This window comes from Magnolia sinica, chromosome 6 (genome assembly GCF_029962835.1).
Source record: "Magnolia sinica isolate HGM2019 chromosome 6, MsV1, whole genome shotgun sequence".
Taxonomy (NCBI): Eukaryota; Viridiplantae; Streptophyta; class Magnoliopsida; order Magnoliales; family Magnoliaceae; genus Magnolia; species Magnolia sinica.
In genome coordinates this window covers 6673766-6696313 of record NC_080578.1, presented here as the reverse complement: position 1 = coordinate 6696313, position 22548 = coordinate 6673766, and the positions used below count along the sequence as shown (strand labels likewise).

General features: G+C 39.1%; 1 protein-coding gene across 1 annotated transcript; it reads left to right on the top strand.

The window, feature by feature from the left end:
- Positions 1 to 3604: 3604 nt before the first annotated feature.
- LOC131248097 (SNF2 domain-containing protein CLASSY 3-like) lies at positions 3605 to 11278 on the top strand. Its single transcript, XM_058248151.1, has 3 exons — positions 3605 to 5929; positions 8387 to 8545; positions 8628 to 11278. The coding sequence occupies exons 1-3, from the start codon at positions 4289 to 4291 to the stop codon at positions 10548 to 10550; spliced, it is 3723 nt and encodes a 1240-aa protein (XP_058104134.1). The 5' UTR covers positions 3605 to 4288; the 3' UTR covers positions 10551 to 11278.
- Positions 11279 to 22548: the final 11270 nt, after the last annotated feature.

The following is a 22548-nucleotide window of genomic DNA, read 5'->3' as shown; positions in this document are numbered from 1 at the left end:
CGGAGTCGATATACAACACATCATCAAGGTGGGCCCTACGGTAGGGATAACTCCCACTAAGGTGTTACCCGCGTATCGCCTAATCCGCTCCCTCGCTAATCCCGCACAGGTCTTTTCCCGTGGACCTCGCTGGCATGATTCGTGTGGGTGCGTGGGCGTCGCACTGCTAACTGATCACCACGTGGGTATAATTCTCGTAAGATCCACACCGTCCATCAGGTGAGGTGTTTCATTTCCATTCTAGAATCCAAACATCTGGATGATCCAAAACTTAGGCAGGCCATACGACAGGGGAACCGATTGGATTGAGACGCCCGCAATTAGTTGTCTGTGGGGCCCACTGTAGTGTTTTATATTCCATCCAATCAGTTCATCTAACGACGCTCATAAGGAAAAATGGATGACCAAAATATCGTACCATATCAAGGGATGTCACGGCACGCGTATTTAAAGGTTTTAGTCATGATTTACACTCTTTCTTATAGTGTACTCCACATAGGTTTTTAATAGACTTGAATTTAATTATCAAGACTTCTTAAGGGATAATCCACCTGATAGACGGAGTGGATCTCATTAGTATAGAGCCATTTCTCTCAAGTAGCGAGGGCGAGTCGCACCCAAGGGTGTGTTTGGGCGGTGGGAGTAAAAGGGAATAGGTGGGATGGGATTAAAAAAAACATAATTATTACCATGTTGTCATGGGGATAAGACTAATGCCACTCTTTGTTGGTAATACTGTGATACATTGAATGGATATACCCAACATTATTTGAAATTATTGAGAATAACACATAGTATTATATCTAAACTGTTTATTTGTTTTGTAACCTCATTTTATGGCATGGGCCTAAAAATGAGGTAGATCCAAAACTTATGTGGCCCCAAAGAAGTTTTCAACGGTAAGTATTCAATCCCCGTTGCTTTCTATGTTGGGGTCCACTTGAGCTTTAGATTTATTTGATTTTTTGGCCCATGCTCTAAAATAATCTCGAAAAATGGGTGGACGGTATGGATATAGCCCACACATCATGGTGGGACCTACACAACTTGCTAACATTGAGTAAAATTAGCACTGACCGAATGCAATTCCATTTAACCTAATTCCAAGCTTTTCCATTCTTCCCAAGCATGGAGTGGAATTAGCATACGACGATATTGTGGAATTAGCATACGACGATATGAATCCCATCCCACCTAATCGCTTCTAATCTCACTGCCCAAACACGCCCCAAAAGCGTTTTTCCGTCTCCAGCATCCGAAGCCCGACTATGGAAGGACGCGGATTGCGTCCTACACCCCCCCCCCCCGGAGTAATTCAGGCGGGTAGGGATCTGTGGGTTCCACCGTGATGTTTATCTACTCTGTTCAACGCTTTTCCTATATCATTTTAAGATATAAACCAAAAAATCAGGCAGGTCAAAGGCTTAAGTGGATCACAAAGTGAGGATTGAATGTCCATCATTAAAAACATCTTGGTAGCTGGAGAAGTTTCCGATCAAGCCTATATTTGTGTTTTCACTCCATTGGAGAGGTTTCAACTGTAGGAGTCATTATCAGTGCAGCGTCCTTTGGTGTGGTCCATTAAAGCTGTGTACCTGCTTCATTTTTAGTATCACACCTTAAAATGATTGAGAAAAACGGTGAACGACGGGGATAAAATACTTACATCCCGGTGGGCCCATGGAGCCCTGCCCGGCCGGTAATCCGTCCGGGCGGGGGTAGGACGCAATCCGCGGAAGTGCCCAGCTGATAGTTGATACACATGAACTCGAAATTTATAAAGTCGGAATATATTAACTTAAAATATACCGTTCAAATTCTGGGACCCACTGTAGATAGATCAGAATCCAAAATTCATATTAATAGATTTCCTTTTTGTTGAACTTGAACCTTTAAAATTTTCTTTTTCGTTCTCAGCCGTCCACTAAATGTCTACAAATCAGCAAGTTTAAAGATTAAATTAACTGATTTTTTCTTGTTTACACCCCATCCAAAATTTGGCCCACTATTTGAACGGTTGCTATTTTATTTTTTTGACACATAATATCTCACATTCACATGATATCTCTCATGAGAGGCTTGCAAGATATTCGGGGGGCATTTGAAAGGGGACGCGAAATGCCTGTTCTCCACCGCCGTGATGTTCCTGTTGTAGCTTCGTGGGTCCACCTAGATTTCCATGTGAAATCCATCTGTCCACCATTTTAGTCGTTCCATGTTAGGAAATGTACCAAAAAAACAAGATAGACCCAATATTCGATCGGGCCACATGAGAGGAAACAATTGTCATGGAAGCAATCACCGATGAAATCTCCTGGGCCCACCCAGATGTTTATATGCAATCCAAACCGTTCATAAGGTTGCCTCCGCGGGAAGGATTATTATTATTTTTTTAATTATTTTTTTTAATACTAATCGAATTCTTCTTTGGCCCATGAAGGTTACAATGGTGAGTGATCAATCTCCGCTGTTTCATGTGGTGTGCCCCAATAAGAGTTTGGGATCTACCTCGATTTTGGAATTAAATCCTAATATGTGATTGCCAAACTAATGGAAAGAATTGATTTCTACAGGACGTTGGCCCCGTGAAGCTTTCACCAACACGAACTTCCTTGCTCACGGAGGAACAGGCAGTTCGCGTCCGTTCGAAAGGATCGAAATCCAACCACCAATGTGCCGTATACTACTGTAATACGTCGGATTGGGCTCTCGCAAACGGACACCGATTGCCTTCTGCATCACTGAGTTTTGTGAGGTCCATTGTGATGTATGTATTATATACGTGTCATCTATAAAAAATGTTGCTCGGCGTGAGACAAAAACATATCCAAATTCCAACGGAACACACACCAAACAGTGAGGATTTAATGGCATGCCCACTAAAAAAAAAAAAAAAACTTTTAAGGGCCGTAAAAGTCTTAGATCAAGATGATATTTGTCATTTCCCCTCATCGAGGTTGGAGTTACTTTATGAATATGTCCGATGGCAAATAAACGTCACGCCCACTGAGGAAGGTTTCAACGGAGACCATGGTCCACTTAAGGTTTTAATATTCTTCATTTTTAGGCACTTTCCATAACATGATCTTGGAATATAGATGGACCGCATGGATAGAATACATGCATCACGGTGGGCCCTACAGCAATGTGCCTACGCGGGAGCTGATTAGGTGTTACCCTTACAGTGGATCCACCTTGATGATGAAGTGGATATCCACGCCGTCAATATGTTTTTCCAGAAAATTTTAAGACGTAGTCCCAAGAATTAAGCATAATATCCAACTCTCAGGTGGACCACACCACCGGAAAAGGTTGTATATGTCCATTAAAGACTTTTTGTAGGCCACAATAGTATTAGATCAAGCCAATCTTGGTATTTTCCCTTCATCCAAGTCTGGTTGACCTGATCGACGGGTTGGATGACAAATAAACGTTACGGATATTTTTATGGTAGGCCATGGAATGTTTTAATGGTGGACATTCAATAAGAAATTTTCATGTGGTGTGGTCCACCTGAGATTTGGATCTTCTTAATTTTTGGGACTTTCTAAAATGGGCTGAAAAAACGGATGGACGGCGTATTCAACACATCATTAAGTTGGGGACTCCACAGTAACAGTAACACCCGTCAAGGCGTTAACCCGGATAACACCTCATCCGCTCCCCTCTCCGGCGAACCTCCACCCGTATCGAAGAAAATATTTGCTCCGTAAGAGTATGATGGTTGATACTCTGTCACTCCGAAATTGCATACTTGCAAACAAGTTACTCAAAATAAACCTTCCAGTTATGGACCCATTATCATAAACCAAGCATCGGATCGGTGGACAGTGATCGGACAGCTAGAATGAAAAACATCTCTTGTACTGTTTCCACAAACGAGTGTCCACGAATCAGAGGGTATGATTTTGACATAGTTATAGTAGGTACACAGTGTTGACACGTGTTCAATTTCTGGGTATCTGCGTATCATCGTCGTACCCCGCCAGAGTGTTAAAGAACTCCCTTCACAGCGATTTTGTAACCGATGCAAGAAAAATCGGAAAACGAATCGCCGAACTTATTTTCGCGGGCTTTTGTTTCCGGATTTTATTTTTATTTTTATTTTTATTTTTCCCTTCGGCTACTCTTGCTTCTGCAACTCTCTCTCTCTCTCTTCCCAAAATACCCTTCCCGCCAATAGCATTCTCTCCTTCGGCCTCACCTTTTCTCTCCTGTAATCGAGCTCGCTCTCTTTCTAACTCTGGAAAACGGTCCGTCGCGACGGACCGTCCGTCGTCTTCCGGAGATGGATTGTCTTCCGTCCGTCGCGACGAGAACCCGTTCTCGGAAATTCCTAAATGGCGTAGCGGTATCCGACACAAAGACTAGAATCGGAACTCGTACGGTCCGAATCGGCAAAAACTTCTGTCGTAACAGTAAGGGGTTTTCCAGAGGAGTTAGGGTTAGGGTTTTCCGTTCGCAGCAGAAGTTAGGGTTTACCGAGAAGAAAGGAGCACGCAAATTCGCAGTTGCCATCGAAGAAGCAAAAGGGGGAAGGGATCGTATTTCGACAGCCGTTGGTTGCATGGCGAGGGGGACCCGGTTGAGACGAGGGGTTGAGAATGATCTGCCGTCGTTTGCCGGCAATGCTGCTTCCACTGATTCGGGCAAGTTTGGCCGATCTTTGAGTCAGGAGACTGTCGAGACCGGCTTCGAATCCGGCGGTTTGGATTGCTCCGGTGGCTTGGAAGCTGAGGGCACTGTGGAAGGAGGAGCGGCAGTTAGGTTTTCAAGCTCGAAATTACGGTTTGGCGATGAAAGGAGTGAAGGTTTGGGAAAATGCATGGATTGGGAGGGGAGTGAGAAAGAGAAAAAGGACGGTTTTGGTTCAATTGGGGGAATGGAAGCTGTTAATTCTTGTGTTGCGAAGAGAACCCGATCAAGATCAGGGTCAGGGAAGGCTCATCAAACGGTTAGCGATCCCGTTCCCATCGATTTGGATGAGCTGCAATCATCATCCTCATCTGACGACGATGATGAGCCTCTTCTGAGCAATTTGGACAAGTTGCATTCATCATCCTCTTCATCATCATTATCTTCGTTATCCGACGATGAAAATGACGATGCCGATGGTGGTAGTGGTGATGGTGGTGGTGGTGATGGTGTTCCTGTTGGAGTGGAGTCGTCTTCTTATAGTAGTGGAAACGAGGGGCAATTTGACGGGACTTGTCTGAAGACCATGAGATATTCTGGGCTGGTTTTTGTTGTTTCCGGTCACAATGAAGCGGGCAGTTCGGGCGGAGCCTATTCTAAGACTGCTGGCATTGCACAGCGGACCCGCTCACATCGCCCTTCAGTACCCGAGAAAAACCTCGGAACTGTTAGTAACCCCATTGATTTGGACCTGGATTCAGAACCTTTACCTCGGGCAGCTGCAGCTGATGCTGCAGCTGATGATGTTGATGATGATGAGGACAATGATGGTGATGATGATGATGTTAAGAGTGGTAATGGCTACACCATGGATGGTGATGTTGAGAGCAATGATGGAGATGATGAAATTATGTATGATGCTGGTGGTGGTGAAAATGTAGTGGGTGGGAAAGAGGAAAGGGAGGGACAGGAGGAGCCGCGGTTCGGGAAATCCACAAAGAGAAAGCGTGTTCGCGCACTGAAAAATGACTCACTTTTTAAGCTTCTTGTAGACACCATTTGGGAAAAGGGAGAGAAGCTTCCCAAAGAATTGGACCCTTTGAAGGAAAGGTCTCCCCCAAAAAATGTAAAGGTGCCCAAGGGTGAAATGCCACTTCCGTTGAAGTTCTCTTTCCGGAATGAGGAGCCTGAACAGAAGGAGAAATCGGAGTTGGAGAAATTCGAGGATGATTTGTGGGCTGAGTTCAATTTTGTCATGCAATCCAATGATATTGGTTCCTTCACGAATCATGGGGTAAGTCTTAAGTCGGTAGTAATTGCAAACTATCGGTGCCAGGCTGAGTATTTGCATTTACTCATGCAAAGTGACTATCCCAACTGTGAAATGGATCCTATTATCTCTTTCATTAATGTTTTCTTGCACATAAATTTCATTGCCAAAAATGACCCGAATTTGATGTTTAAACCAATGATTTTGTTTAAATTTCTGTTTTATTTCCAGTGAAGTCCAGTTTCTGTGCAACATTGGATCATCTACATTCCTCTCGTCTTCTTTTGCAACGTGAAATTGTGGAGTTGCTTGAGGAATTTATTAACACTTCCAGTAGTGGTGTCTATTCTAGGGAATAGATTGAAATTCTTATTCATGGGTTTATGGGTTTATGAACCATTTAAAAAGAGAGAGAGTGGTTTGCGATTCTTTATAGCTTAACTGCCAAAATTTTGTGGAAACCAACCCCCAAAATACCCGATTCTTGCTTCTGCAGTGAGAAGAGATATTGCATACTTTCTGTGTTTTCCTTTTGATTGATTGTCAGTCTATACTTCTAGCATCACAAACACCCATGACTGGACCTATCTTCTACAAACAATCTTGTCCATCCATTTTTGCATGCCAGTCACTGGATGGATTAGCAAATCAATTTTGATCTTTTCAATGCAGCATATGAAGAGTTGGTTGGGCCAAATTGATGGTCCAGATTGATAATATGGATTACTCGCATGCCCAAATGCAATTAAGTGCGCAGGAAGTTTTCTTTCCATGTACTTAGCCCACTAGACCATCTCTCTTTAAATTTTGAAGAAAAATAAAGTTGACCATAAACATCCTGAAATATCCACCATCTGACAATAAAAGAGATTGGGCATGCTTAGTGAATCTTCGAATGATTTGATTGGAATCATATAAGTTGTCTAATATATTAACATCATGCACTGTCTTGAGCAGTCTTAGAACATTTGCATAGCTTTGCTAAGCCCATGCATCTGTGCAATAAAGCTCATGTACATGCTCTACATTTGTGGCAGCATGGCACGTAGGTCCCAGATCCAATCCTTCCATCAGGCTTGTCTGACCTTGCAGCTGTTTTTCCCAAAATAAATATAGCTGCTTTCCCAAAAATAAATATGTTCCAACCAGCATGTGGGCCCAATATTGGAAATAAGTGGATGGTTTAGGAAACTTAGCCAAGTTTTTTCAGCTGTACATTTGTGTTGCAAACTTTGTACCACCTGACCAGTGGATCAACCTGATTCTTGGTATAGGGCATCAATGAGTGGTGTCTTTCTGATAGATGGATTGGATCTTAGAACTATGTGCCAAGCTGGAACATGTGTGGCGTGTATGTGAGCTGTATTGCACACGTGTGTGGGCTTAGCAGAGCTCATGTTTGCATGCATTAGAAATGTACGTGTATATGAGATTATGCATGCGCCCACATCTTCCATAGCATGTCTTTCAAGTACGCATCCCATGTTTGCACTCCTGCATGGTTATATAGTTACCTAATTTAGTTGCCACATCACTTCGTGTAGGAAATGGGTCCCTTAATAACCTGAAATAATAGTTATCAGCATACAATGTTATACTGTTTTGTCATGAGGAGCCAACATAATACATAATTAAATGACTTCAGCCCTGACTTAATTTTGCTCACAAGGATTTCAGTACAGTGGTGGAACTATGTCACCTTTTGTACTTAAAATGTTATAGTTAGTTTTTTTTTTTAGAGCCCCCTAATTGATTAGTTTAACTAAATACTATCTCAATCTGGTCCTGTAGTGTAAATGGCTCGGAGTTTGGGTAATATGATCTCCATATTCAGCAGTGTAGGCATATCATGCTCTTGTACAAATAAAATTCTCTCAATTTCACTTTGCCTTGGATTCTCTATAAAAAGGAATGGCAGAATATATTAAGCAATATGAATCAAACTAATCTTCATTTTGTTCATATTAAAAATAATAATAAAAAAAGAAAGAAAGATTCACTTAATATTAACATAATTAAACAATATGAGTTGAAAAAATATTCATAAATGAAATGAATAAAAGAAAGATTCAATTACATGTTAAACATAAATGTTATGTTAAAATTTAATTTTAAATTAATTTCATGGGTACCTACTTAGAATCGGTGTCAAAATGCACAAATCAAGCTCTCATTGTTAGCATGGGTGTGTCTATAGATTCCCGACTCCAGAAACAAATATGAATTTTAGATTATTTTACTCTTACTAGTTACCTTTTGCTTTTCTTCACATCATCTCATTTCTTTCCTTTTTATATAAACTTTCCAGATTTAGTGTTCAACCCAATGTACTCTTAAGTAATGCTGTGTACTATTCTGCTCGACACTTCATATACTTTTCTCCATTTAATGGACTCTGGTGTGACTGTCTGTCTTTACTTTTCAAATTCACAACTTTATCTGTTTTATGTAAGACGTAGTATCTCTAATTATGGTTTGTAGGTTGAAACTGAAGAGAGCAACGTACCGGAGTTTGAAACAGATCCATCTAATCTTTGTCTTCAAGGGAAGCACCAGTTTATCCTTGATGAGGAAATTGGAATCAAGTGCAGATTCTGTCCTTTTTTGAAGCTGGAGATCAAATATATCTTACCATCTATGGTGATTGATTTATTTACACATATATTTGCTTAGGATTTCTTCACTTCACAGTTTCATATAAACTTGCTTTTGAATTTTGTAGGCAACAAACTCTTCTGGGAAGTTGGGCAAAAGAGATTCTGTCGTTGACGGGGACCTCTTCATGTTTGATAGGCTTCGTTCCCAAAGCACCAACAATGAGTCTCAGTGCTCCTTTGTTCCTTCTGAAGGAACTGTGTGGGACATCGTCCCTGGCATCAAAAGGACCATGTATCCACACCAGCAGGAAGGTTTTGAGTTTATGTGGAAGAATTTAGCAGGAAGCATTGACCTTGAAGAATTGAAGAAGTCTGCCAGTCCTGATGGATTGGGTGGGTGTGTGATTTCACATGCCCCTGGGACAGGAAAGACTCGTTTGGCCATAGTCTTTCTCCAGACATTCATGGAGGTGTTCCCGAAATGCAGGCCTATCATCCTCGCTCCCCGTAGTATGCTTCTTACATGGGAGAGAGAGTTCAGTAAGTGGAATGTTGATATTCCAATTCACGTTCTGAACAAGAAAGAGTTTTCTGGAAAGGAAGATAGCCTAGCTGTTGGATTAGGCCATAATAAACGCCAGAACTGGGTGCGTTTGGTGAAGATATTTTCTTGGGACAAGGGTGGGAGCATCCTAGGGCTGAGCTATTCTCTGTTTGAAAAGCTTGTCGGAAACAGCAACATGCATGACAAGGAACATGCAGAAATAAGTAAAATTCTCAGGGAGAAGACAGGTTTGTTGGTCCTCGATGAAGGGCACACACCTCGAAATGAACGCAGCCTCATTTGGAAAGCTCTGGAGAAGCTTAAAACAGATAGGCGCATCATCCTTTCAGGAACTCCTTTCCAAAATAATTTCCGTGAGCTCTACAACACATTATGCTTGGTTAGACCTAAATTTGCTGACAAGCTCTCATCTAAAACCAGCGAGATGTGTCAAAGAAGGTCAGAAATGCTCCCTGATGATGTGCACAAGGTCTTGCATGAAAAGAGAGATGGGAAAGGGAAGTGGGCTTCTCTAACTAATTCTATTGGCAAAATTACCGATGATAATTTGGAGAAGCTTAGATCAATGATGGATCCTTTTGTACATGTTCATAAAGGTAGCATCCTCAATAGTCTACCTGGGTTGAGGGACTGTGTAGTTGTTTTACATCCCCTCCCTCTACAAAAGCTCATCCTTGAGAGATTTGAAAAAGTAGCATTCGAGACACACTTTCAGGAAGAGTACAACACTTCCTTGATTTCTGTGCATCCTTCGCTTCTGGTGGAATGCAGTTTGCCGGAAAAACAAGAGCCAATCATTGACCAAGATCTGTTGGAGAGGCTAAGACTCAGCCCTAATGATGGTGTGAAAACAAGATTCGTTATGGAATTGGTTCGACTCAGCGAAGCAATGAATGAAAGAGTTTTAATATTCAGTCAATATATCGAGCCATTGTCATTTTTAAAAGAACATCTTAAATCCCTGTTCAGCTGGACTGAAGGGAAGGAGGTGTTGCAGATGGACGGAAGTGTTCCTATAAAACGTCGGCAGTCCTCGATAGATAGTTTCAATGATCCAGCGAGTGAAGCGAGGGTCTTGCTTGCATCAACAAAAGCCTGTTCTGAAGGGATTAATCTGATTGGGGCTTCAAGGGTTGTTCTCCTTGATGTTGTTTGGAATCCGTCGGTAGAAAGGCAAGCTATCAGCAGAGCATACAGGATTGGGCAGTCGAAAGTCGTGTACACTTACCATCTGATTACATCAGGAACGAGGGAGGGAGACAAGTACTATAGACAGGCCGAAAAGGACCGTCTTTCCGAATTGCTCTTTTCTTCTACGGAGGGGGATGCTCATAAGCCACCGAATTCATCAAAGGTTTCTGAAGACAAAATCTTGGAAGAGATGGTTGGTCATGATAAACTCAAAATAATGTTCGAAAAGATACTATACCAGCCTAGAAAATCAAGTTTAGTGGATGGTCTTGGCCCTGCGGCCCTTAGATAAACATTGAATGGTAATTCTGTTGCCAAGGAATTGTACAGTATTTTTACCATTGAAATCCAATACCCAGTTTGTTTTTCAAAGCTGTTTTCATGTGACACTGTTGGGTTCAAAATCCCTCATCTCTGTGGCCTCAGGAACCTGGACACTGTCTCACATGTCCACCAACTGCACAGAAAATGCAAGTGGCCTAACTATGTGAAAAGCCCATTCAAGATCAACGTGGAATTTTTGTTTCCTTTCCCGCATTTCTTTCCACAACAGTCCCATTATTTTGTGGGTCTCTACGTCAGGCTGCAGATTACAGATAGGGCCAATGACTTTCATTTCATTGCCAGAAGTATAAGAAGTTCGGATATGCGAATAGCTTGTCAGAGAAAGATGGCTGCAAGGTTGTTCAGAAGAGGTAATTGTCTCTGTTCAACGGATGTTCTTTTTAAATCTACTTGGGTTGTTTTTAATGCCTGCTGCCACTCTCTTCTTGGAATGGTCCAAAACTCCACAAAAAAAAAAAATCATCCCTTCAATGGGTGTTACTTGCTGACTGATTCTTTTGTTTTTTTGTCTTTTTGTTTTTAAATCCAACTAATGTTTCGCATGTAATTTTCTTCAACAAATCACCATACTTCTAGTTGAGCTGTTACATTATCATATCATACATTGTGTAGTATGCACTGTTAATTTCTCCTTTACTATTTTCTAACATCCATTATCTTAATAACATTTCTTTACCTTTGTGTTGTCTGTCTTCTTGGACTTGTCATTTTGTACTGTAGGACTCGGTGAAAAGATTTGAAAGTCTGTGGGAGCAAGGGGTCGTTTTGATGCAGGGAATAGGGTTTCCAAGCATAGTGACTTGACAATTTCTCTGGAGATTTTAAATTTCTGAGGTTTTTTCTCAGGATATCATCAGGAAAATCTCGGCCAAGATAAAAATATTTGTGGTATATTATTAAATAAAATTAAAATTTAGATATATTTATATAACAACCTAAATGCATTTACTATGTTCTGAGTTAATAACGTGATAAAAGCGCGATATTTTAAAATCTGCTGAGATTTTGAAAGGCTCGTGATAATATAGTTTGGTATATTTATTGTGATATTATCACGAGATTATCAAAATCTTGGTGATATTTGTCACACTGATTTCAAAAGTCCATATCAACAAGGGATTCAAAGATTTCTAGCTCTCCATTTGGATGTGTGGAAGAGGCGCTCCAAGGATGTTGAGATTATGTTTAGATGACACCTTATTCTTGATAAGAAATTTAAGAGCCTGTTTGGATTCATGGAAAGAAAAAGAAAGAAAGTGTGGTTTCTCATTTAGTTTCTCATGAAACTCACTTTCTGTTGCTTGTGAAACCCTGCTTTGTGAGAATTTGCGGTAAACATCATTTATCACTTTCTATGTTTGTTTAAAAATTAACAAATTTATTTTCCCACCCCAAAAAATTATATTTTCCTACAATGGAAGGAAAGTTGGGTCTTCATAGGTTAAAGCCCAAATGCACTACCATCTGTCTTCAATCACCTCACATGCACCACATTTGTCAATGTGTTAAATGAGCTATTGTCTTTGGTTATGCACCATATGTGCCACTATGCCACACCATCCATCTTCTCTTGCGTCCCATGTGTAAAGCATTCCACATGCTAATGTGACACCATCATGCTTCTCTTGCACCCCACATGTGCTAATGTGCCACATGTACCACCATTCATGTCCTCTTGTGCCCCACTTGTTTGAAGCAATATGCATTCGCCAATGTGCCATATATGCCATCTTTCATCTTTAATTGCTCCAAATATGCTACATCTGCCGATGGTGCCAGAATTGCCATCTAGCTTCAAGTACCCAGGTGTCAAATGTGTTAATGCATGTCTTGTGCTACATGTGCCATGTACAGCCTCAAGCACCTCATATGTAACACTTGTGCCCCAATTCGGCTTCAAGCTATCGCATCTGCTGCGTATGCCACATGTATCACCATGCTTCTTTAAGCATCCACATGTGCCACATGTGTTATTTGTCGCATGCTAGTGACTACCTATAATAATTTTCTCCAAACAGATTTGTGTTTTGCCAAATAACAAATTAGAAAGATCTTAATTTTTTAAGAAAATAACAAACAAGGTTTCCTTTCTCAAGAAACACTATTTCCTTTCCTATGCTTTACATGAATCCAAACAGCCTTAAGTCTTCCCATATGGGCACAAAATCCATACCATGGATCAGGGGCGGCTCAAAGGGGCAGGCAAGTGAGGCAATCGCCTAAGGCCCCCTAATTATGAAGGCCCTATATTGTAGCAAAATTAAAAATTCTTAATTATGAAGGTCCTATATTATAGCAAAATTAAAATTAAGAAGAAAAAAAGCTTAAAATTTTTGAAATAAAACTTATTGAAAGGCCCACAAAATAGGAACGTCTAAAAATTAGTTTACAAAATTGAAATTGAAAATAAAAAACAAATCCTAAAAACTAACAATATCAATAGTAACAGTTTAACTCTATCGTTTCTTTTCAAAATAATAGCATCATTCCTAATAAATTCTTCTCCTAAAACCTAGGACCACAAGTACCTACTTGCTAATTAAGTTATCAAAAAATTAAATTCTAATGTCATTTTTCTAAATTAAATTCTAACTTCAGTTTTTTAATGGTTTGGATTTATTTTTGGAATTAAAAGTTTTACAAGAAGTAAAAACAAAAATTAATAATCCAATTGAAATACTTAATCTAATAAAAGAATTAGATTGTTTTCCAAATTATTTTATTGCATATAGAATATTACTTACCATACCTGTTACGGTTGCATTTGCAGAAAGAAGTTTTTTAAAACTAAAGATTATAAAAAAATATTTATGAACAATTATGTCTTAAGATAGATTAAAGGGTTTAGCAATTTTATCTATCGAAATTGATTTATTGCGTAAACTTGAATACAAAAGTTTAATTAGTAATTTTGCATCTAAAAAGGCAAGAAGCAAATTTATGGTTTAATTTTGAATTTATTATTTTATTTTTTATTTTTTAAACTAAAAAGCCTTATTTTTATGACTTGCCTAAGGCCCCCAAAAATGTTGAGCCGCCCCTGCCATGGATTATATGAGTATGAAAATGTGAAACATGCTCTCTTGAAATTCCTTCCATGCACCGTAGGTTGCATTCTAGAGGACGACTGCAATAGGAATGTATGGTAGATACTAGAGGGTGATTCTGTGGAGGCCTTTGTCTATGGACAAATGCATTGCAACTTTTTGGCCTGTTTGGATTGTGAGAAAAGAATAACAAAATGAAGCATTTTTTCATGATGATACTTCTTTTTTGGATGGCAATAATAGCAATTGAAAACATAATTTTCCCAATTCAAGATATGAAGTTATCATTATTTTATGGATATGAAATTTCTACTTACAATTTAAATAAGACTCTCAAAACATCTCTGCGAATCCTATGTTTCAATAGTGTTTATCAATTCAGAGGAATCTATTGATAAATAATCATTACACTTTTGTTATCTTTTCACAAGTTTCATCAGTAATAAAGATGAGTTTCCATGGTTTGGCCGGATCCCTGATTGATGACCAGACACTCGATCTCCTAAAAGCGAAGCCCAACTTATGACCTATCATGGCATGCACAAGCTTGAGACTGAAAGAATTGGTTAGGCATTAGGTAGACCTATTCTGGCTTGAGGTTGGATCGGGCTTGGACAAGCTGAGGTCGTTTGGGAGCAGTAATTGCTGTAATCGGTTGTCTATTTGATGTAAATTAGAATTCATTTCACATCTTATATATTGAAAGATACTTTTTTGAATTTACAATAAATCCATGTGATTCCATTTCATGTTGATTTATAAATCATGGTCATCTCTCTCTTCCTCAAATATGCCAAACATAATTTGGTGATTCCAATTGTTGGATTTAAGTGGATTTTCTGTATAGATTGTTAAACATAATTAGTAATTTCAATTCACATGAATTCCATAATAATTAACAATGCATGTCAAATACAAGCTACCAAACAATCCCTTCCATTTCATAATAATGCCAATGCATATCAAAATACAAGCTACCAAACAATCCCTTCTAGAATCCAAATCGTGCATCTAGCAGGCTGCCTCATTTTCACCTTCCATCCTAAGAATCATCCTCATCAAAATCTCATGCGGGACACCACAGGAGTGAGTAATGTATTATCATGCCCCAAACCTATATTTCTTCCTAGTGGTGCTGCCCTTGGTGTGTTCCCGAAGGCGCACCGATGACTGGTTTGGATGCAACACGGTGGGCCCCACATTCCATCCCATCTCTTGGGTGCCATCCTCCCCAGCAATTGTTCGTTTTGGTGTGGGCCACCGTAGTTATAGACCCATCTAATGCGTGGGACGATGGCACACACAGCTCTAACGTATGCTATTAGTTCGCAGACTTAAGCGATTGGGAAAAGGGGGAATGTTTAAACAAGTCAATTTCCATCCTTGCTGTGTGGGCCCACTTGTCATGCATATGTAGAATCCAAACCGTTAGATCTTGTGCGACTTCTCATGTTCATCGTATGGATCCACAGATCTCAGTGTATGGTGATTACAACACATTCGTACCTATTTGATCAGGTGCCCCTGATTTAGTATAAACTGGGCCACACTCTTACCAAATCTCTACCATGGACGTGTCAAGTGATAAGATCTATTCGCGCCGTCCATCTTCCTGTGCAAAGAAAAAGCTCCATCCTGAAGTTAGGATAGTACAATCGTAGCAAGATTTGCATTGTGGGCCATTCATGGAAGGCCGTTGCGTGTGTTTTGCTCTGATCGATGTGCATGCTCCGCGTGTACATACGGTTAGGGGCGCAAACCAATATTAGAGAACATTTGATACTCTGTCAGGGTTAGTGGATGATACTCAGGCACTAGATGATACTCAAGCACTAAGAAATTGGATGATACTCAAGCACTAAGAAATTGTACGCACGCAAATATATATAGCTCGATCTGAAACGTCCAAAATGTGGGGCCCAATTTACAAAGTATCATAGATCAAAGTTTACAATCCAATTAGTGCACATTTAGCTGACGGTTGAGATGAAAAACAGGCGACCATCCTTATTAAAAAACATGTGTCCGCAAATCACAGGTTAATATCGTTCAATCAAACTGAAATCAGGGTTAACTAAACGGTCTAAACTAATGTATACCATTTAGATGAGTCATGTACAAAAAATTAACATTATTAATTTACCAGACTATCGGATTGAAGGGCATTGATTGGACGGTCAAAGATGATCCAATGGTCCCGAGTGTGAACTTATGGCAAGATTGTCGAGCAATCTGATTTTGTGACTTAGCGACAATGAATTCCACAAGTTGAGTTAACGTATGCCACGTGTACAATCTTTGGATGCCTGCTTATCAAGCGGCATTTGCTGCCAGAGCATCAAATAACTCCCCAGTAACAAAGATTAATTCCTATTCCTAATGTTGAAGGACACGTGGTAATACGGTGTTCTGAATCGGAAACTCGTCTCGACTCTTTCCGCTCCGAGTTGAATCGGAAGAGGAGTATATCGGCCCTCATGCTCTCGTTTTGACTCCTCACCACCGAAAACCGAGTCCACTCACGCGAGTTCAGAAGTAGTTCGGCCGCCGCGATAAATATCACCGAGATTTGATAATCTCGCCCTAATATCGCGACAAATACATTAGACTATATTATCGCGATATCTATAACATCTAGTCAAACTTAAAATATTAACGAATTTTTTATGTGCATAAATATATTTATATTTTAACTTTATTTAATAATTTAAAACAAATAGTTTATTTACGCCAGATTTTTCCAATAATACGAGAATAAAAACCTAAAAATTTAAAAATCTCCCGAGAAATTTGAAATTGCCGAGAATTTGTCGCTGTTGTCAAGTTGCTAACTGCACTCCAGCCGGCCGATCAAAGACATTGAAAGTGCACACTCACTTTACGCGTGGAGACAAGTCACACGTGCCAGATGAGAGTGGCTTTTTAAGCAATCCCATGCCCACACGATCATTTGGTGGATGGTTCATTAGTGTACGCCAAGCCGACCTAATCTCATACACGTGTGATTCGTCTGCACATGTGCGGTGAACTTCCAATCTCACACACGTCTTCACGTGTGAGGTGAAAGTGCACAATTTGCATTTCTCCGCATACAAACGGCATGTTTGTAGCTCTAACCACTATAAATAGCAGCTGCAACTTCATGTAAAGCATTGTAGACAGGGTGCTGAAGCTGGAAGTGAGAAATGCAGGAGGCTAAACCAACATAGCAGCATTTGCATTGCTCGGCTGGATGGTTTAGTTTCCTCCAATGTCTCACATCCCACCTTTGCAATTATTAGAGTCTTTCCAACTAATATCTATCTTTTCTTCATCTTACAATCTTCATGTGGGGTAACTCTTCAAAGAATGTTTAGGTTGGAAGTGAGTATTGCAGGAGATTGAACCTCAGGAGAGGTCATTGCAATCATAAAGGTTCAATTTCCTCCAATATCTCACATTCTGCCTTCACAATTAGAGGATTTGTACCAAATCTCTATATTTTCTTCATCTTCCAATCTTTTGGCAAATCAGGGAAGAACATTTAGGCTGGAATTGAGTATTGTAGGAAATTGAACCTTAGAATAGGCTGTTGTATTTGTAAAGGATTCTAAGGTTCAATTTCCTCTAATATCTTACATCTCGACTTCACAATTAGAAGCCTTCCAGAGCCATGTATTCCTTGAGCTTCCCATCTATGATTCACAACCCTCTCAGATAAAGATTGTTTTCAATGGAAGTGAGTATTGTAAGAGGCAGAGCCTGAGAGCATGCCATTTACTGTAAAAGTTTTGTTTCCTCCAAAATCTTACATCCCGACTTCACAATTAGAGTCACCTCCATCAAATCATCATATTTGTTTTTCCAATCTTTATTCCAAAACTCCTAAAAATAAAGAACATTTAGATCAAAAATAATGTTGTAGGAGATTTTTTTCTTTATTTTTATTTTTTACTTAAGCATGACACTGAAACTTTTGAAGGTTTAATTTTCTCAAATATCTCTTCTCCGGCCTTCATTACTGTTGGTCTTTGAATCCTACATCCCTGGTGTCTTTTGGCTGTTGTCAATGGCTATAGAAAAGCATTTAAGCCGGATGTGAGAATGGCAGGAAATTGAATCATTACCCATTGAAAGGTTCGGTTTCTTCCAATATCTCAACACGACATTGAAGGTTCAAGTGACCTACAAAATCATAAAGAGATTATTGGCTGAGAAGAAGATCTACAAAGGTAACAGTGACCGTCCCTTATATTTTGACACCATCAACGGACAGCTGCAGTCATAAAGTAGTTTACCTTCAACACAGCACAAACATTGCATAAGAGGGGAAGTGTGTTCACCAATCTCGACTCTGTGGATCGACAGTGGCCCTCAAAATGAACTGATTGGAAGATCAGAAACATTATCGAACTGATCTTACATTCAATCAGGACCGTCCAATCAGTTGGCCACCTCTTGGACATGCCATGGACCAAAACTCCTCTTGCTCGGATAATTCTAATTGCCCGTTCAGGACTTCGTGTCTTGAAAATCAGGCCAGTTTACTTATTAGGAAATGCCATTTACAAGAAAGTAATGCTTCCATCATTTGTTTTTGTAAATTTCTTTAAAAAGCGTTCTAATGCTGTACCCAAACTTGAAAATCAGGCCGGCTCAACAAGTGTCAACATCATCTTCAAGCATATTGCATGGGTCTTTGCTCTTGCCCTGGTGGTAAACTCACCAGAGTTTCAACATCAGGTGACGGGTTCGAGTTCCCATACGGGATAAAATCCAACTATGGCATGTGGTTGTGTGTGTGTGCAGTGTGTGCATGTGGAAAAAAAAATGCACATCACACGTGCCAATGTGCCAACTGTGCCTTCCTTAAGCTTTAAGTAAGCTTCACATGTATTAGGCAACATTATATTTTTCAATTGCCTTTCTTATATATTTTCTTATTTTATTCTTTTTCTAATTGTATTTCATATTTTCTCTTAATTATGGATTTGATTCCATATCATTTTCTATAAATTCGTTGTATTCCTGTGTAAAGATGAAGAAGAAAAATCACTTCTTTCCTCCAAATTCGTTTTCTAAAAAACTTTACTTCTATGCACTTGGTCAACAAGTTGAGTGGAATTATTAAATGTAGTATCTAAATGCCCCTTTTTCTAATTTTGGGTCCTTATTTATTAAGGAGCGGTTCATATGAGAGTGAGCAAATGACACTTGTCAAAGATTGTGCTTCTTCACTTGGTGCTTTGAACATGTCATACCCTAAAACTAAGGGTAGTACACTGTATTTTTTAGATCATTTTAAGGCACGGGCTAAAAAATGAGGTAAATCCAAAGCCCAAGTGAGCAGCACTAGAGAAAATATGAGTATTGAACGTCCACCATTGAAGCATTCGTGGGGCCACAAAAGTTTTGGGTTAGGCTAATATTTTAATGTTTTTATTTAATCTCAGCAAAAATGATCTTATGAACGGCATGAATGGCATACAAACATCACAATAAACCCTAGGGAGGTTTCAACGGTAGGCATTTCCCTACCCAGCTTTTCATGTGGCACCACAGTTTTGGATTTGCCTCATTTTTGGTCCATAGACCTAACACGATCTGTAAAAACAGATGGATATGTTGAATATCTCACAAACATCACAGAGGGCCCCACCTAGCTTTTAGGTCGCAAGTTCATGCGAAAGGCTGTGTGGCAGGCAATCTGCATCCCATTTCTCTCATACGTTTTTTTCTTTTTTGAATAAGTGGGCCAACATTCTTTTTAGCCCATTGTATATTTACAATATACTTTAACATTATTTTTAGCCCATTATATATTTACATTGTACTTTAGTTGATAAATGGCCCAGGTATCTGATACATCTTCCACCCCTTCACATGAGAAGCCTCTCAATGTGGGGCTATTCATCATGTGGGACCAGCTTCAATGTCTATTGCCTGTCATGTGGAGCTCACTTTTGATATGGACTGTCCAATGTGTGGGCCTTACCTTTGCAATGGCCGGCCATCATACGACCCATTTTGGATGTGGGCTATTTATTATTAGGGACCAACTTTGATGTGGACCAAAGGAACCCTGTTGAGATTTTATCATAATTGGGTTTCCTTAAAGCAATATAATAAAAAATGTTATGCTAAAGTTCATGTACATACATTTTTTTCTTTATCTTTATTTAAAAAATGTTTGACTTTTATTTGTCCTTCAAAACTTAGTTCGTAAAAGTGGATCTATTTGAAATTCTTTAGTCTTATGTGGCTTACAGAAAAAGCTAGAGGGATTTATAAGATTTGAGTTCATTAGTATTTTTACTTGAAGCTTTTAGAGATAAGTAGGTTATCTTACGTGCTCTAGCGACAAGCATTGAAATGCATACGCAATGTGGGCAATGAAATTGTAGAGGTTCTAGTGGTGCAACGATGTAATTATGCTAAGTCGTTGCAACACCGGCTGTAGCAAGTCCATTAAGAACTTGGTCATCAAAATGATCGGACAACAGAATTCCACAGACAGAATTCGATCGGTCGATATAAATAGTCATTGCAGTTGTTGGTTTGATCAATCTAAGTTAAAGAGTCATATCTTTATGGAAATGAACATATAAAAATAATTGTTCAAAAATACCTACATAAATAATGTTCAAAAATGCATTTTTGCAAACACACAAGACCTTTTATTCTCTATAAAATTCAATAAAAATGGAGGATTAAATACATTTAGCATTGCTCTCTCTAAAGATCGAAATCTTCCGTTTATAGTCTATATCGTTCTCTTTGCAAGTCCTTATGAAAATAGAGAATTAAATACATTTAACATTGCTTTTTCTATAGGTCAAAATCCTCTGTTTATATATATATATATATATATATATATTTATCATTTTCTCTCTGCAAGTTCTTATGAAAATGGAGAATTAAATACATCTAGCATTGCTCTTTTCGTATATCAAAATCCTCCATTTATATTCTCTATTGTTTTCTCTCTGTAAGTCCTTGAAGTAGGTTATTTGTTCTCAAAATTACAACCTGCCAGAATTATAAAATTGTGTAATCGTGGTTTCTTCGTGATTGTTGCATGCAGAACCATCAACGCTTGTCATATTCTAAAAACAATTTGTTAGCAACTCAACAACGATCCCATACCGATGAGAGGGAGTGGATAATGCTTTAAGGAAAGTGTATCAGATATGTGCTTCAAACTTGATTTGAAGTTTGTTCTTTCCGTTATTTAAACCATTATCACCCAATAAACTGTCTAAATCACGCGGCCCAATTTACAATTATCATAAGGAAAAGATCACTCTCCAATCGTTGCACATTTATTACATGGCTGTAATGAAATATAACCAACGATCCTTAGTCAGCAAACATCTATCTGCAAAGCTAAGGATAAGATCTTTTAACGAATTTGTATCTTCTAGTTAACCTACATACAGTGACCTAACAATCCGAAAGGTTAGTTTGATTTAATATATGACACCTATGTCATTCCCGAGTGCCCAATTATCAACCGTTACACTTGATCAGAGTATCCAGTAACTTCCCAGACAAACTTAGGAGGAGAGAGATTCCAAGGCAGCGCACACACTCCTTAATATGCAGGCACTCAGAAATTGTACATGTGGTATATATTAACTCAAATTAAACCAACTAAAATGTACATGTGATATATATATATATATATATATAAACTCATGTGTTTATATTCGATCTGACATCGCCAAATCTAGTGAGCTAATAGGCTAATACGTGGCAACATGCCATTTGAAAGAATAAGATGAGATCCCTGAAGTTGATATGATTGGCAAAAGGAAATTATGAAGAATTAGGGAGACCATCTTCAGAAGATACATATCAACATTCAGAAGACTAGAAAGTATGCAGTTATAACACTAACATGTGGCAAAGTAAGAAAGTCCATGAGCTCCATTATAGCCAAAAGAGAGAAAGAGTGATTGTTTAGCAAGCGGGCAATGACTCTTCATAACACGTGGTCAAGTAGGAGAGGTCACTCATGTATAAAAACATAAGAAGAGTGTGTGCAAATACATTATTAGCTAAGGCGGCGATTAACAATGGCACATGATATAACATAACTGGCCACACGCGTCCAGAAACAAGTCGATTATGAGAAAATCATAAAGATTCATCTTAAAATAGAAATACAATCATCTACGATGGCTAAATGATTGGTTAGTTGAAGAAAGAGCACGCTCGTCTTAAGTTAGAAGTATAATCAACTACACTTACTAGTCAGCCAATTAATTCATATAAAATAGCGATGATTGATTCTGAATACAATTCCCCTACTACTGCCTTCTTTATAAATTTAACAGAGAATGAAGAGTTTGGGGCTCATGCCACTCTAACACAACATTATTCTTTCAGCATCATGCTACCTATCCTTCCCCTCCCGTAGACATTTATCTTAGTTATTATTCAATCTTTCTTTATCGTTAGCCAACGCAATGCTAAGAAGCAGCTCAGATTGATTAGATTAGATTTAGTTAGCTTTTCACCCTGTGGTTGCAGTTATGCCACCTAACTTGTGGGAAGATCTCTTAGCTTCAAACAAAAGATTAATGAGGCCTTCTTGACTATAAGCTTAGAGATTTTATCGACCATTTCACCACAAGATTCAACTTGAGCAATAACTAAACCCCCATTAACCATGATTGTCTTGCCACATTGTTTGATTTGAACGTCGAACAAGTTGTTGAATCACGATAGTCTTTCCTATGGAGTGAGGTCCCAAGCAATGAACATATATATAGTCATTATATGACTATCTTGCCTATAGAGTTTGGTTCCCAAGCGATGAACAAACTGTCTGTAACACTCCATTTTAAAAAAAATAAAAAATTAGTGGGTTCCATTGTTACCTATGGTGTGGCCGACATGAGCTTTGGATGGCCC

Coding starts and splice junctions, on each gene's coding strand:
- LOC131248097 (XM_058248151.1), top strand. CDS start 4,289: ATGGATTGTCTTCCGTCCGTCGCGACGAGAACCCGTTCTCGGAAATTC. Junction 5,930..8,386: donor GTTCCTTCACGAATCATGGG/GTAAGTCTTAAG, acceptor TATGGTTTGTAG/GTTGAAACTGAAGAGAGCAA. Junction 8,546..8,627: donor AATATATCTTACCATCTATG/GTGATTGATTTA, acceptor TGAATTTTGTAG/GCAACAAACTCTTCTGGGAA.